This window comes from Chlamydotis macqueenii, chromosome 5, assembly GCF_036417535.1.
Source record: "Chlamydotis macqueenii isolate bChlMac1 chromosome 5, bChlMac1.mat, whole genome shotgun sequence".
NCBI classification, from domain to species: Eukaryota; Metazoa; Chordata; class Aves; order Otidiformes; family Otididae; genus Chlamydotis; species Chlamydotis macqueenii.
In genome coordinates this window covers 62,408,952-62,426,085 of record NC_141560.1, presented here as the reverse complement: position 1 = coordinate 62,426,085, position 17,134 = coordinate 62,408,952, and the positions used below count along the sequence as shown (strand labels likewise).

General features: G+C 37.1%; 1 protein-coding gene across 1 annotated transcript in view; it reads left to right on the top strand.

The window, feature by feature from the left end:
* Positions 1-17,134, top strand: part of PPFIBP2 (PPFIB scaffold protein 2) — a 111,228-nt gene that overhangs the window by 53,668 nt on the left and 40,426 nt on the right. Inside the window, exons 4-6 of the mRNA XM_086749034.1 lie at positions 3,049-3,138; positions 7,448-7,561; positions 16,606-16,737. Coding sequence (XP_086605160.1) covers positions 3,049-3,138; positions 7,448-7,561; positions 16,606-16,737 — 336 coding nt within the window. The remainder of the gene's footprint in view (positions 1-3,048; positions 3,139-7,447; positions 7,562-16,605; positions 16,738-17,134) is intronic.

Below are 17,134 nucleotides of genomic sequence, written 5' to 3'. Positions count from 1 at the left end.
AAACTGCAACAAAAGACAATACATCAAGCATGTCCCTAATCTTCCCTATTAATGCAAGTATTATAGTTGCCACAGGCATCTTATTCAATTATCAGTGGAACTGAAGGTGATTCATGTGACTGAATAAGAAGAGAGGAGGGTTATGACATAATCTGTCTTCTAAAAGAGGCGGGTGACTTGTTGAAAAAGCTTACAAATCACCACTCTATCTGACTGCCAGGTTTCTTTTCCCACCTCCTCCTCCCTCCACAGCCCAATATGAGATCCATGGTATTAGTGACACATTTCTGTGCAGCAGCTTGCTTATCAGCTTCAGAAGCTGGTATTTTTTGTTTTGAAACTAGCTGTGTTGGAGATTCTTTGAGCTGAATGTATCAGCACACATGCAAACATAAACTGGCCTGTATTCAATTTTATTATTTTGCATATGTGCTTGCTTTAAGGGGCTTACTTTTGCAGCCTGTCAAGATTCAGCTAGAAGTTCTATTACAGAAGCTTCTGAACAGAACATCTGTACAGAAGCACTATACAATAGTTGTCATTCTGTTCTGTCAATAAGCTGCATTCTGAATTGCATCTGTATTAAAATAGCAGGCAAGAAAACATAACATTCCATGCTTATTGGGCTGAGAAGGCTGTTGAAAATTAAGATAGCTGAGTTGATCAAATCTTTCTTCCCATTCTTGCTGTGCCCTTTTATATTTTTGCTGATTATCCCCATTTTAAATTAAAGCTGTTGAATCATGCTCTGAAGTCTGATTTTTTTTGTCATATATTCTGGAGGAATATTTAAGCCTTTTTATTGGAAAAGGACTCTGTAATGATTTGATCATGTAAGTGATACTTAGACAGTCAAGTTTCCAGCAGCTACTAATATTATGTCTGACTTAGAGTAAAGAGCATATTCCAAAGTGAGACTTGGGAACTAAAGATGAAGAAGCAGTTGAAGCAGGTGATAAAATTCTTTTTTTTTTTTTTCTTTTCCCTCTACATCTGGGAGAAACAGTTGATTTAGAATTGTTTGAGGAAACATGTTATGTTAATATCTGATGCAATCTGATGGGCATTAAACTATGTCTAAAATCTCTTTGGAGGCAAATGCGTCAAGATATTGCTTTGCAGCTCGCTTAGGTAGGGTATTTATGTATACACTTGACTTTTCATCTGCAGTGGAACTATCATCAAGGTAGTTTCAACCACCCTGTCTTAGCATGTCTTTCCTTCTCTTTTGTTATCATAAACTTTTTACATGTTTTATGCAATTTTTTTCATTCTTTCATTGCAAGAAATATAATTAATATACTTAGCTTATAATTTGTGGAGCCCAGGTAATGATTTTTGGGTTTTAAGGCTACATCTTCTGAAATAACATCTTTGTGGAAAATCTTGGTGATTCAGCCTTTTTGTCATGTGGTTACATAAGTCTAGTGTTTGTTTGTGAGCTCTTACCCAAACTCGAGCGGTCTGTAGTCTTATGACTTAGTGTTACAGGTCCTGCATTCAGTTGCTGCAGATACGTGTGATATCTAATTACACTTGCTTGGTTTCTTCTCCGTACTGACTTCCACAGCTGCAGAATGCACTCGAACCATCCACAGATGGCTTTGGTTCATATTACATTGTTTTATCTTGTCTTTATGCATGCCACAAAGATTTCCCAAGTCTTAAACAACTGCTGTGTGTCAGTCAGCCACTTTTATTTAGCAGGTCATTTTCTGTCTACTGTACTTTCCTGTACTTACGTGAGCACTCGCTGTCTGACCTATTGGCAGGGTTGATTTCCCTCCCCCCGTGCCTGTTTCTGTTCACATGAGTGTGATGCACTAGGTTTTACATGGGTATTGAGTATTGGACTTTCAGCAGAGGATATTTCAGTCACTAAGTGCAGCAGGCATCATTGGAGGCTATACATTTGGTAAATGTGAGTGTAGTGAAGTATCTTATTTGTGATTTGATGTTGAACTAATTCTTAATTACTGGTTATATAAAATGCTGAACTCTGTTTTGCATTCATGACAGATTGGTTATATAAAAATGTGCTGTCAGTAATTTAACTCACTGTGCCTGTAAGACTGGGGAGGAGTAGTAACACAAGTGGTTACAGGAATATTTCTTAAGTCTAGCACAGGAAAATTACAAATGACGGCAGGAGAAAGAGTGCAAAATCTACCTGACTAGACTAACTTCATCACTAACTTTTGTCATTAAGACAATCTTTTCCTGCCTAGTAGCGTGCTGTTCCTCCCTGAATACTTGTTGTTTGAGGTGCACGAAAGTCTCCCCTACCATTGTGTGTGGGCCAGCGGCATACTGGGAGGAGCCTGTTGGCTCTCCATTGAGAAAACTCATTTAATGGTCTGTAACTGAGTTTTAATCCTAATGGAAACCTAGCTGCTGAGGCTAAAGATTTTGGATTCTAAAGTACAGTATAAGACTAAGACTTGGCTCTACAAGTTGAGTAACCCGGGCAGAATGGCTGGCAGTATGATAGAGGATGCATAGCTGAAGTCAAAGGATTACGGAGGCAGATGTATAGAAATGCATGATGTTTACTTATGAGGATTCCTTATTTTCATTATAATACTACAAAAGTTAATAAGAAATTAACTTTAAGACCAAATAAATGATCCATTTCTTTCAGTAATTTCTAGGAATATTGTAATACATATGGTGATTTTTACCATTTAAAAATAAACACCAAGATTTTTTTACTTTGGCAAAAGACTGTTGAGACTTGATATTTCAAATTAAATGGTTTTTGTCTTGATAAGATGGCATTACCCAATGAAATGATAATTTGCTAGAAAATATCAAATCTATTCCTGTACCATTCTTGATTGCTGGAAATTACAATGTATTCAAAATCCACCTAAAAAAAGTTACATATGAAAGGGTTAATACATATGATATAAACAGTTTTGATCTGTAGACACATTTTTGCATATTTTTGCATTATAACAACCATTCGCTTTATATCCATTTTTATTAACTACTGCTTGAACTTTTAATATTAACTGCAAAAATTCTCATAGCACTCTTTTCCCCCAGTCACAGGTGAATCATCATTCATCTAATAATGAAACCTATCAAGAAAGATTGGCACGATTAGAAGGTGATAAAGAGTCACTCATACTGCAGGTATGTCTTAAAGAGAACGTTGTCCATGTGGTTGATATTTAATGAATAAAAGCTGAAGTGACAGAGTATTTCCTGTTAAACAAATGTTAGCAGGTCACTAAAGGTAACTGATATTAAATCAGCAATTAATTTATAATTTGTATAATCCATCTGATTGATTTCATGGTGAGGTAACTGGGTAGAGGAGAGGGGAGTAACAACAGTAAGAGCGAGAAGAATGACAAAAGAAGAAAAAGAACTTTAAAATAAGGTTGTGAAGTCCCAAGTACTCACTTGGGTACCCACTGTGGTAGTGGTTCTCATTCTAGATTTGCTAGGTTCTACCAGCTGATTTTGTTGGTTCTGCGTGCCACCATTTTTAATTAACTGGAAGACTGTCAGGTAGATAGAAGTGATACTTTCCTGCTTGTGTACCAAAGTTGCTTTACGTCACCAAAAAGCTTAAGGAGAGGTAAAGGGGGAAAAAGAAAATTTGATGGTAAAATGCATGCTTCAGTTCTTCCAGGTTTCCCATTTCTCTGTTTACCAAGCTTTTTTCAAACAGATCCCCTGTTCCATTTAAGTTTTCCTCCTGGAGAAAATGTGTGTTGTACAACTTAAATTTTAATTTTTTTTTTTTTTCCCTGGATATTTTCATTATTACTAAACTGTACATTACATGCTTTTTAAAACTGAAACTGGAATTTCTTTTAATGGTCTTTGCATGTTCTTTGTCTTTATGCTTACAAAAACGTATTATATGTGTATATATTTATGTCAAACAAAACTTAACTATCCTGGGTAGGTGTTCTCCCTGCTTTCAGTTACTAGTTTCTGTAAGCATGTTTTATCCTGTATGTTCTGCTCACACTTGTGTTAATTTACTGAGCAGAATTCTCACAGCTGTTGTTAAATAAACAATGGATGGTTTGTGAGACATAAGCTTAGGCTTGGTTGGATTTCTTCATTACTGTTAAACTAAAATTGCTATTACCAAATTTAGGAAAAAAAAAACCCTGAATGAAAAATGAACCTCTGGTTGGAATTTTAGTGTTTAAGTGTGTACTGCAAATTCCGTTTTTTCTGGGAGGAGGACAACATCACAACTGATACTTACAGAACACCTTTTATTAATCAAGTGGTTATTAACTGTAACATCTTGATTCTGTTAATAATAGTAAACAACTTTTTACAGAGTACAGTCACTACTCACACACATGAGCAACAATTAGGAGGCCAAACCCAGCTGTTTACTCAGAAGCAGAGGGCTGTACTGATGCACCTGTGGCTTTGTCCCTGAAGGCCTCCTTTATTTCATCACATGTGTGTATAGTCCTGTAATCTTTGTTTGTATGTAGCAGCCACTGTAATCTTTGATATGGTTCATGCTATACAGCCAGCTGTGGATGGTCAAGTGTGCTGGTGGGCTTGTACAGGATTGGCAGAATCTTGGTGCTGAAAGTATATCAGCTTCTGTGGATTTAACAGGACCACTATTCTCCAACACTGTAAGTTCCTGAAGATTGTTCCAGGCTGCTGCTCAGTATGTACTGTTTCCTGTCCTGTTGACTTTTAGTAACTGTTTCTTCATCCACACAGATAGGTACCCATAGAACGCAGCCAGCCAAACTTGCAAAGAAGGGGTTTTTATGACATGGCTTGCAGACCTGTCTAGAGTTTTTCCTCAAAAGAAGTGTAGGAAAATCAGAAATTGTCTCTCTCTTGCCCTTTACCCCTATCAGACCCCCATCAAATCAAAAGGCTTAGTCAATATTTATTCATTTCCCTATCCCACTACACAGTATTACAGTAGAACTCTAGAAACTCTAGGCACATAAGATAGAGGAAAACCTCAGTCTGGTAGATAAATATCAACAACAACAAAAAAAAAGATGCCAAGATGGAGCTGGGGTTAGAACCTGGTTTACACCAGTTCTGTATGCTCTATCTAGGCAGTCAATTGTGAGAAACACAGGCAAGTCCCATGCTGAGGTTACACTGGCCTGAGGGAGTCTGTTGGTAGAAACCTGGCTCCTGGGTGTTACCACTGGCATGAAGGATGAGAAGGTGATGGAAAACAGAGCACCTCTATTCTATGGCTCGTGTTGCATTGTGTCAGTGGCTGTGGTCCACAGCTGTAATCTGTAGGGAATATGAGACTAGGAGCACTCCAGTCTTGCATCAGACTTGCTGCAGAAGAAGCAGTACAAAGCACCTTGTAGTGGGTGCAAGTAATGCCCACCGTCTCTGTCCCCCAAGGCTGTGTCAAACAGTGCACCTTGAAACCTGCTTTTGCTGTTCAGTCTGTAGTGGAGGCTGGGGATGCTACAACATCAGGGGTACCCTCTTATAGCTCAGTGCTGTGTATGGGAGCTAATGTCCTCCTTTAGGAGTTTGGTTAGGGTTGTTTCCCCGCCCCTTACCTCCCCCCCCCCCCCCAACATTTTAAACCCTTCTACCACTTGATTTTTAGATAATTGTTCAGTATACCTCACTTTTATAGATATTTACAGAAAATATGTTATCTGTGGGCTGACTTTGGTGGGTGTTGCACTCCTAAGGCAAGATGGTCTTGCCAGCGTAGCATATGCTGGGGTTATGTTCTGTGTGCAGCCTACTGATTCCCTGAAGAGTCTGGCAGATGTGATCCTGAACAGAGGGGAAAATATGAGCTCAAAGTGGCTAATGTGCTCCTCACCCTAACTACTGGAACATCCAACTCATGCTTCTAAAGCTGCTAAGGTTGTACTGAATTCCTTTGCAGGTCACCTTTAACATACAGAGTTTTTCTTCCAGGATACAATGCTAGTTGGAACCTAACCTGTCCCCTTAGGTAGAGCTTGTTTTCTTTCTCTGGAACCTGCATCAGGCTGAAGGAGAGGATTCAGTGTGTTTCTTCTCACTTTCTGACCTCACAGGGGTGTTTTTGTGTGCCTATCACTCATTTAATGGGCCTAACCGAAAAAGTAGATAAGCAACAGACTTCCTTGCAGAGGGTTCTCTCCCTGCCCCAGCTTGGATGTGTGGCCCCCTGCCATCTGCCTCCACCCACTCCTTCCTGTCATCTCTCATCCTATATTCATCTGTACTGAGCCTTAAAGACAACTACTTTAAATGCATAAAAATAAATTAGCCCTCTTTTTTTCTTTTTCTATGTTCCTTTCCCAGGCCAGCTTGTCATTATGTTTGCAGGTAAAACAAACACAAATCACCATCACTCCCTCTGCAGCTTCCCTGAAGTGAACTCAGTTGTTCATTGATTGGGTTTTAGAAATGCTGCATAGTGGGTACATCTTAAAGATTTCACTTCCACATACTATAATTTTGTTTTTTCCTTTAAATGTGTTGCAGGGTTGGATGTGAGAGCACCTCTGTTTTTGTTAGCGTATTCATTCAAACTGGAGTTTAAACAGCTAAGGTTGCTTCTCTGAGATAACATTTTTCTAGTATAATCAAGGCTTTTATATAAGTAAATAGTAAACATTAATATACAGGATGTATGTGCTGCTTAACGTAGGAATTAACACTGGCTTTGTTAACATCTTTCTAATGTTATCCTGAGTGTAGTTTTTTCAGCTTTGCAAGCTTTGAATTAGGCTGCTGGGCTTTTCTTACTACACGCTCACTGTGCCACCATTCCCACAGTTCTTTCCCAGTACTGCTTATTGTTTCTTTTCCTGGGATTCATTGTCTGTATCTCACTTCTTTTGCTTTCATGTTTTGGCTTGCAAAGCCTGGGAATTTTTCTTGGAATAGAACTTTGCTGCTGCTAAAACATGCCTTTTACTCATTGCATTCTTTATAACTTCAGAAAGCTTTATTGATAGGTAAGCTGTTTTTCTGTTCTTGTAAGAAGTAAAGTAATTGGTTGGTTTCTGAATGAACAGTTTTATTGTTTATTCAGTTTAGGGAGTCAAATGCCAGTGGAACCTGAAATGGCAATGCATGCTCCAAAACCACATAAAATATTTTCAGTATCCTATGTTCTTGTTTCGTGCTTTCTAATTTTTCAGACTTTTGCATGAACTGACTCAGGCTACCTATAGGTAGTCTTCTGTCTCTTCTAGAAATGCTCTTTCTTTTTTTATATTAAAACAAAATAATTGAGGGGGAAGGGGGTTCAGAGGGTGGGGTTGAAGCAAAATATAGGTAAGACTGGAAAATTGTCTATCTTGATAGAGTGTGTTGCTGCAATGCACAAGAATGTTAAACCATTGAGGACTCTTACAAGAGAACTTGCTGTTAAAATGTTCATTTGAATGTTAATTGTATAAGGTAATTGAAACTTATTTACAGTCAGTTCAGTAGCATTGTGCTTCTCAAATTACAGGTGAGTGTTCTTACAGACCAGGTGGAAGCTCAAGGAGAGAAAATCCGGGACTTGGAAATCTGCCTTGAGGGGCATCAGTTGAAACTGAATGCTACAGAAGAAATGCTTCAACAGGTAAAAATCTGGATTGGGAAGCTTCTTGCATAATCTCCAACAGAGGGGTGAACATACATGGTCAGCTTGTCTGCTTGTGTGAGTGCCATTGGCAACAAGCTAAAACCGGGAAAAAGCCTTTTTCATTGTTCTCTTGCTGCTTTTTTTTTTTTTTTTTTTTTTTTTGCAATAAATGTTTCTTTGTTTTCCTGTTGCAGAAATGTTTTACTAGCTGGTTGCGTAATACTGTACGTGGCAGCATGTAAAATGAAACTATTGTGTCTTATTTGTACTGTGCTGACGAACTGAATTTGAACATGGTTGAGTAACTGGTTAGACAGGTTAAATGTATGTAATACATGTAGGAGTTTGAGAATTAAGATGTTTTATTTAAATATCTTCTGTTTTCATATGTTGTTGAAGCCGAACAGATAGTAAGTTGAAATGTATAACTCTATAAAGTTTGGTTCTATAACCATTTTTGCTTAATTTAGGAGTTTTCCCCTTATTTTTGAAAGACAATTAGTATATAAAGACATTTATCTTTACTTCAATCAACAGTTTCAGGCTATGTGATTTAATTTTGCTCTTTCATGTTATATGTTGAGGAAGGAGAACAAATGATAAATTAAATACCTTACATTTCATGTGTTACTGCAGAGCTGGCAGGTCTGTCGATGTAGAAGAACTTTTCTTGGTGCAATTTTCAGTTATTACAGAGGCAGATCATCCACTGGTAATACAGTACATAGATATCAAGAATAGATTTGAAACTATAAATGATCCTCAAAATGTATGCCAGAAATTTGCAGAATAAATATTGTTCTTGATGAACAATACTTCCTCTCCCCTGTTACTGTTTTAGTCTATGTGAAACACACAAGTCTTTCTATGAACTATTAATAGCTTTAAATTATAGTTGTGTTAATCTATATAAACTTATTTTACTGTGATATGAATCCATGTACATATGTAAGTAAAGAGTAGCAGTTCCTGTAAGATAAACTTCTATCCTAAACCTCTTAATGTTACAATTCTCCAAGCTTCTCTAAAAAAACCTTGCTCTCACACAAATTTTGCAGCTCAAAATGCTTCCAGCTGGGAGAAGTTTTATTCTCATACTTAAATGAGATGACGTTTTTAAAAGGCAAATAGCGAATGTATTCAGAGAGTTTTGAAGTGAAATTCAAAGAACAATAACTATTTTAGTTATGAAAATCTGGTTTCAAACTTCAAGAAGGCATTCACAATAGATTGTAGAAGTTTCCTGCTTCAATCTAAAACTAGATAGTTGTTCTGAGACTTCTACTAAAATGGCTTATTGTTTCTCTGACTTCAAATTTTCTACTCTGATAGTCTTCTGCGGAAACTGTGAATTTAAAACCTGATTTAACAGAACTCTGAGGCATGTGCAAATAGAATATAATGATGCGTGTGCATTGCTATTTCAGTGAAAACATCTGAATCTACCCGTCCGGCATTAGGCACGTGCACAAATTGCTTACAAAGCTGATCCTAAACTGATAAGCTACAAAAGTCTGTACTAAAGCTAAGGAAGTCAGAGAATCTCCAAATACGTTTAACATAAACCTTAAATCTAAATTTTGAGATCACGTTGACCTGCTTTAGTTGTTGCCAAATGTGAGTAATTTCAAATATATTTTCTTTCCTGTACATATACTAAATAGTTAGCAATAAGCTCAAATATGTTGATTGTTTCGATCTTGCATTTGAACGTAACTTACAGAAATACTGACAAGCTTGCTTGTGGATTGCTAAATTTCTAAGTGCCTGATCTCATGCTTACAGCATATATGATAGCTCAAGTTTGGGATAGGTTTTTTGTTTGTGGGTTTTTTTTTTTTTAAGAGAAAGAATTATCTGGGCCACAGCTTGGTAAAGATTTGTGCTTCATTTTAATTCTCTGAGTTTGCTCATTTGAACTTTGCACAGAGACAGGCACATATACACAAACACAAATGCTTAGTATTTTGATGTTAATGTGAGTGATATACTGTCAGTAGCTGAACCAAAATTAAAAAATAAATTCAGTGTGGAACTGAGGTATTTAACATTTATTTTCTCACTGGAATGAGATTAAAAATGATGCTGAGTTAACATTTTAGTTTTGTGAATGATAAGAAGAGCAAATTAAGTGAAATACTAGGGGATAATGAGGGAGTGGTAGCTGGGGTGTCTTATATTCCTCAGTAGACAGTGAGAGATCTAACTTGGGTTTCCCATATCTCAATCTCAACAGTCAGATAAATTATACGCTTATTATGGCTCAGGAAAGGGCTCTAGTTGTCTGTAACTTATTTTGAAGGTTCTTTTCTCAGTTCATCTTGTTGAAAAGATTACCCTCTACAGGGAACGAGTTGAGATTTAGAAAGAAGAGAATGATCTGATAATGTGATGATTAGGACATTCATGTAAGATACATGGCCAACAGGCCTTCTTGCAGTTAATTTGTCAAAAGTAGAGTGAATATCTGGCCTAAGAGACTTCAGTAGTCTGGTTTTGGGGAGAGTTGGGTTCAGATCTTCTCAGCTAGCAGTTGCCAGTGTCCCGTACAAGTGGTCGTGATGCTTAGCAACGAGATGAAAGATACTAGTGTTATCACTGAGTTTTTCCATTCAAAACTATTTAGTGGATCTTTCAAGACAGTATTTATTTATTTTTGCAGTAAACTAACTTATTTCCAATGAAAAAAAAAAATCTAGCTCTGTGTACCTATATAAATATTCTTGCTCTCCAGAAAGACTTCTATTATCTTCCTGAGGTGCATGTAAATCCTATATTTCATAGTTCTTCTTGCTTATTTACAATACATTGAACTCCATGGATTTTTACCTTTGTGAACTTGTCGACTGCTTCTTCTAAATGGAAAGATAATTTCCCTAGCTTGAACAATCTTGAATGTATATTAGTAGAACTAAGCTAACTGCAGTATGAATAAGTGTATTATTCCTTATCTGGGAAGCCATATAGCTGAGTCCAGGATAAGCCCTATCTTTTAAATTTTGGGAACTATAAGAAAAGTGACTCTTAATTAATTCTGAGCCCAAAATGCTATAATAAAAACAAAAATCATACACTTTGTTAAGATTATTTAATGACAATATCTGGTAGTTCCACAACAGAAAGGGTATGTAATGCTACCCTGCAAAATGGTTTTTGCAGAATCTATGCTAGCAGAGACTTGTCCACTTTGTCAGGGTGCGGTTACTGGCTAAAATTCTTCTGGCTTATGATTTATGCACAGTTGTTTTGAACCCTGCTACAAAGTGATCATGGAAACACTTCTGAAACAACAGCTAAAATAAACTGTATATGAATTAGGTAAAATGGCTGTTCAGCATTTTGGGTGGACATCTTGAATGTGGAATAGTAGCAACAGACACTACTGCTGCTTTGCAGGAAATCGTGATTCTTCATCACTCTTAAGAGGACAGTGCAATATCCTTTAGTGAAAATGTTAACTTTTAAGAAATGACTTGAGCCAATCTAAAGGTTACTGCTGCAAAAAGGAGAAGGCCTCTTTCTTCTTTCATCCTTCTCCCTGTTCCTGACCATGTGCTTCTGTAACTTATTTTATACTGGCTCTCATGCTCATCAGACTTTTTCCTCAATGACTGGGAGAAAAATAACTTGGGGTTTAAAAAGAAGAGAATGTTTTTCTGCTGATTTAGTGAGTTGAAACAGCTCACAGAAAAGGTCAAGGTATGCTATAAGGGCAGTGGTGAGATGTGCATTTGACCTAGCTGTTTATGAAACCACAGCCAAAGAAAATAGGGTTCAGCAGCATTTGAGAAACTAGAATGCTGTGTAACAGATGCAGAGATGCCCTGGTGTGCACATTTACAGATAATGTGTGTATGTTTTCCTGAGATGTGATGCTTACAGTGTCAAACAACATTTTGCTTTTGTAGGGATACTTGTTCCGCAACAGACTCTAATGAAGAAAAAGCATTTTTCATCTTAAGGTCTGTACATGTTCTTTTTTAAAACAAAGTAGGTCTTTCAAAAACTCATGAAAGTCAACGGCAAAACTTTAAATCGATCCTTAAGTATGGTTCTAGTTTGGTCCAGGAAACACATTTCCCTGGTCATCCTTCATAGTAAATATTAAGAGAAAATTTTCTGGAGCATAACTGGGAGCAGGGTGTCGGTTTGGTCTTACTGAGTTGCCTTCCGGTAGGATCTCTGTCTTGCCATCGAATGCGTAAAGGGTATGGAAATGCCAGCCTGTGTGAATAGTTACCTGCCTTGCCCCTTAGCACATTGTGATGAATGTCTTGAAATAAAAAAAAAAATAAATTCTAGAACTATCCTATGAAAACAATTTATACTGTGACAGTCCATTTCCTGTATCAGCTGCTTTAAAATGTAAAATTACAGCCAGTTTTAGAGAAGAATAATGTGTATGTGTCTTGTTCTAAGTTAGTCTGTGGCATTTCTAAGTACTTTATTCCAGTCAATTAAAGAAAGAAATTTTTTTTTTTTTTTTTTTTTTTTTTTTTTTCTCAAGAGAAGAGAGTGTCTTGGACATCTTCTCTGTTAGCCTTGGAGGAACCTCCTATCACTTTGCTATCAACCTTTCTTTCCTTTGTACTATGTACAAATGTAGAACAGAATTGGAAAGCAAAAGTAATTTTTGCTCTACGAAGTAGCATTGATTGTCCCATAACAGAAAGTACCAGCCATGCATAATGTAAACACATTGGTGCTATGGAATCTATGCTGTCATTTTGACAGCTGTGTTAAGTCAGTTTGAAAAGTGAATTTTCTGCACATACAGATTTCACCTCCACAGTTTAAGTGCATTTGTTGTGGTAATTATTGTGAGTTAGAATAGTTAGTTACCTCTTTGCTATTCCAGTGCTGTGTTTGATTTATTTAACAGATACTAGTTCTTATTGAAGCTCTGTGGCATCAAGTATAACAGCGTACAGTTTGCTCTGCTAGTTAAAATGCTAGTCCGTGTGGCAGCATCTTGCCTGTACCAAATTCTAGATGTGGTTTGTCTATGTGTTTCCACCTTCCGTCTTATTTCTGACACACAATTGTAAGAAGCAATCTAGGGGACTCTTGTCAGACAATTGCATTGTGTAAACACGGTTGTGTCTTCTACCAAGTAAATTCTCTTGTGAAGTACAAAGCACTTGGCTTTAGGATTCTTTCTGTCTTAAAAATACACGTGGAAACTGAAGTGCTTAAATGCAAACAAGAGTGAATTTCTGTTTCTCATCTCAGTTTACGGGCAACTTCTGCCCGGCTGCAAGGAGCAGGGGAAAGTGTGCCAGACAGTGCCCTTTGTGAGGCACAATGGAGGATCTTTTAAAAACCAGTGGATTAGAAGAATACAGGGAGGAGTTGTATGAGAGTAGGAACTTGAATCCAGTGCAGTTGAGTGTGTACCTGTTCTGGTTTTGCAGTTGTCTTATACTCAGGGGAGCCAGAATCCTATCTTGGTTGCAGAGTATGAATCTAGTGTGTATCTGCTTGCTTCTCAGGAACTTCACTGGCTGGCAAGGATCATTCCTTCAACTTTCAGTTGCCTGAGTTATCTGATCTTAAATGAATTTCAGCACTTGTTTATAGCATGCAGTAACCTCTTGCCAGCAGCTAGCTTAGAGTTTCAGATTTTGAAGTGTGCTTTGTGCTGCTGTGGTTCTGAGGCATAAGGTTTTCAGAGCGTGCTCTCAAGTTGTGCAGCTTATCTATGCAGGTGAGCATTATACTGCTTTGTTATTTTATAGTTAACGTAGGCACAAATCTGCTCGTCAGGCATATGCAAAGGGCTGTTCAAATTGGCAGTGCAGTGGGAAGTTCTGTCCTTTCCGTTGCTTAACTGTATAATGGGCAAATGATGAACCGGAGAGCTGTAATTCACTCTCTGCTACTGACTTCCACCATTTCATGGTGATTACACATGTATATTGCTCTCAGCTGTGTTTTCAGTTAAGCAAATACCTTATTTCTACCACAGCTGACACACAGCACTTGAAAAGTACAGTCTTCATTAGCGGTGGCTCTTGCTGAATTTTGCTTACCAGGTAGGTAGCTTGGTCGGTCTGTCTGTCTCTCTCAACTATGCATATTGTAGCTTCTGCATAACTCACCTTTGTAATTATTCTTTTTTCTTAATTTTTAAAGGTAAAAGTTGATGTTTAACAAAATAACTTGAAGGAAATTAAATTGTACTTACTTGTTTTTCATTTTAAAATGTACTGTATCTTGTTCATAAATAAGAATCCCTAGAATATGTTCTATTTCTGTTCTGTATTTCAGCTCTCTAAGATCCTCCCAAAGCTGCTACAGCTCAAATTACCATTTTGCCTGTCTTATATTATCTTTTTTGCTTTAAAAAACAATAACATAAATTTGTATTTTCTTTTCTTACAATTACATATTTATTCTGGCTGAATTCAAGTTGCATCGTACCACTGAAATACACTATAATTTCTTTGTAAAAAAATAGGTCACATTCTTAATGAGCTGTTCACTGTGAGCATCTGCTTGAAGATGAAAATAATTGCTTCCAGATGTTACCATTTCAAGAGGGGACATTTACTTTAAACGGCACTTTCTTTCAAAGCAAAAGTTAGACTCTCTGGATGCAAGAGAAATTGTCAGCTGTTTTAAATCAGTGTAGCTCCATTGAAAACAAACTAAGGATAGTTAACTTTTTTTGTCTATTTTAAGGCAAGAGTTTTATGCCAGTTTACACTAGCTGAGGATCTGATTCTCCAGCTTCAGAGCAAACTAAAATTTTGTTTGAGTTGATTAAAAAAAAAAACATGTCAGCTGCCTTCATGCTCGCTTATAGCAGGTAGCATGTTCACATGGAGCTACTGAACTCATAATGAGAAGAGTAAGGCGTTGCACAACTAAGTGTAATTTGGGAGTCTATAGAAAAAGTAAGGAGTAATGCCAGATGGTGCACTCAAAGGATAGATCTTTTGTTAAAAATCTCTAGAGGGATGCCATATATGCTTGCCTTATTAAGAAATCTTCCTGTCATATTGTGGAATACCATGTCAGTGTCAAAAAAAACTTCTAAATATTCTTTCAATTCAGCAGTGAATGGAGTCTGTTCATGGGGCCACAGTCACCTCATCCTGCTAGCCTTTTGATGTTCCATGGCCTTATGTCATACCAAAGTTCTCATTTATAGCTATGTCTTAATAGCCGAAAGTCTGCTGTGCTAACAGCTGTACAGAGCCTGTTCAGTCTGGACTGGAATGTGCATCTGGAGCTTGTGCAAATTAGTGTTTTTCTGGAAGACAGAGGAGTTACTTGTAATTGTAATTTGTAATCACCTTTACAGAAAGCAATTAATACTGGGATTTCATTAGGTGACTGTCTCTTAGAGTTTCTTGATAAAAAAAAAGTCAGTGTCTTTTCCTGATTAGCATTTTATTTGTTTTATTTGGAGGGGAAAAAAAACAAACCGTGAAGCTACATTTCTGTTTATTTTCCTATCCATACACAAATATCATTGTCGATGTCAGCAGGAATGGTCATGGCACTGGGAATAGTGGCTGGCTTAGATAATTAGTGTTGCAATACAGATGCAAGTTTAGTACTATTTTTAATGTGGGCAGTACTCCCCACCAGACTAAAACAATTCACATGTAGTGCAGATTTGGGTTCTAAATAAACTTTAACTGTATAATTTTTAAAATAACCTTTGTGGCTTCATTGGCTCCAAGCCATAGTCTAAAACATAACTGTACAGTTCATGGAAGAGGAAAAGATGAGGACAGCGTGATGGACAGGGCAGTTTCTGATCACTCAGTAACATCAGCATAGATGCAGAATAACTGTAACAACTGCAATTAAGTCAGTTCCATGTAATTCAAAGCAGAATCTACAGTGATTCCGCAGTGCATTTCATATAATCAAAACACCAATGTGAGTTATGAATTACCACAAAAATTTTTAATCATTTAGAAACCTATGTTCTTTTGCAAAAATTAATTAGGCACTTGAAAAATCAAAATCTAACTTTCCAGTAAGGCTTGAACTCCTGAATTATTTTTTTTTTCTCACTGAAAATGGAGGCAAGCAGAAGCATTTTATATATATAATACACCCTGTTAAATTTTGGAAGATTTTTTTGCTTTGGCTTTCTTGGAAATTGACAGATGCAATAAAGGTGTCAATATTGAATGTTTTCCCAATGAAGTTATACTACTCTGTCCAAAATATGCCTTTCTCTTCAGTCTGAAAAACAAACTTGAGGCACACAAGCAAAAATCATGGCCAATTGTTTCTCATTTACGCTGTTACTCAGTTTAGACGTTACCTTTTAGATTTCAGTTGGGGCATACCACTTCTCATTCAGTGCTGTTCCCTCCACAGTGTGTAGCCTTCAAAAGTTAACAAGTACTACATGGCGTAAACTTTCAAGGACTATTAGCATGACTGCAGAAACGTTGCTTGTCATCAGTACTCTATTTTGGTTAGAGTGCTCATGCTGTAATATATCCTTTATTGAATAATACATTATAAAAAATTACAAAATGTTTCATTGTAATACTAAAACATAGCTTTGTCTGATGAGTATTTTGGGAAGTAGCCAACTGTTTTGTAATGTGTCATGTGAAGGTCTCTATGGCATTGTGTAGGTTTGTGTCTGTTCAGCCTTAGTATTGTTTTCTGATTTCATGTCTTGCCCAGGGATTAACTCTGCCACACATTTTCTTGAAGTAGGGAGGGGGACACAGTGGTTTAGTGATTAACACAGGAGAATGTTTACGTGAAAATAGCTGCAGACCTTGAGAAACGTACAGTTTGAGTTCTAAGTATATATGCTGTGAAGAGAGGTAGAGAAATTTGCTTTCTGTAAACGTTTACATCTAATCTATCTTGCTGCGCTTTTTGCATTGTAAAGCAGTAGCAGTAGTGACTTTGGAAGAAGAGAATAATTTTGCTTTCACAGTGAAAGTGTTAAAATACTGGGGTAGAGACCTTTCTGTGGATCTGCCTGTAAATCATGTAGTATTCTGTCAGTATTCAAATAAATAACTGGAAAAAATGTTCTGCTTTGCTTTCAGGAGTTGCTAAGTCGAACATCGCTAGAAACTCAGAAACTAGACCTAATGGCTGAGGTTTCAGACCTGAAGATTAAGCTGGTTGGTATGGAAAAGGAACAGAGCGAATATGAAGAGAAACAGAACAAAGCTGAGGTGAGTTTCTTTCCTTAGCTTGTCTTTTTTTTCTTTTTTTTTTTCTTTTTTTTCTATCATGTGTCTATGGTATGCTGTCATTCACCTGAGCTTTTGAGCTGAAGTCAGCATGCAATAGGATTTTCCATGTTTACAGCACAGTCTGTATCATTGATCCTGTGAATTCAGTGAGGAATATGATTATGCATTTTGGGGATGCGGTTTCTTTTCCCCTCTCTCATTATACTTCAAAGGTTGCTGTTCAGCTTTAATCAAGGCACAAAGTCCCTTCCAGAAGCATACATTACAATTGGCATTCACTTAACCCTTTCTTTTCCACAGGAGCTGGACTGGCATGGCCATTTGAGGCCTCCCAGAGCTCTTATCTTTCTTCGTTTATATGGCAGACTGTCAGCTC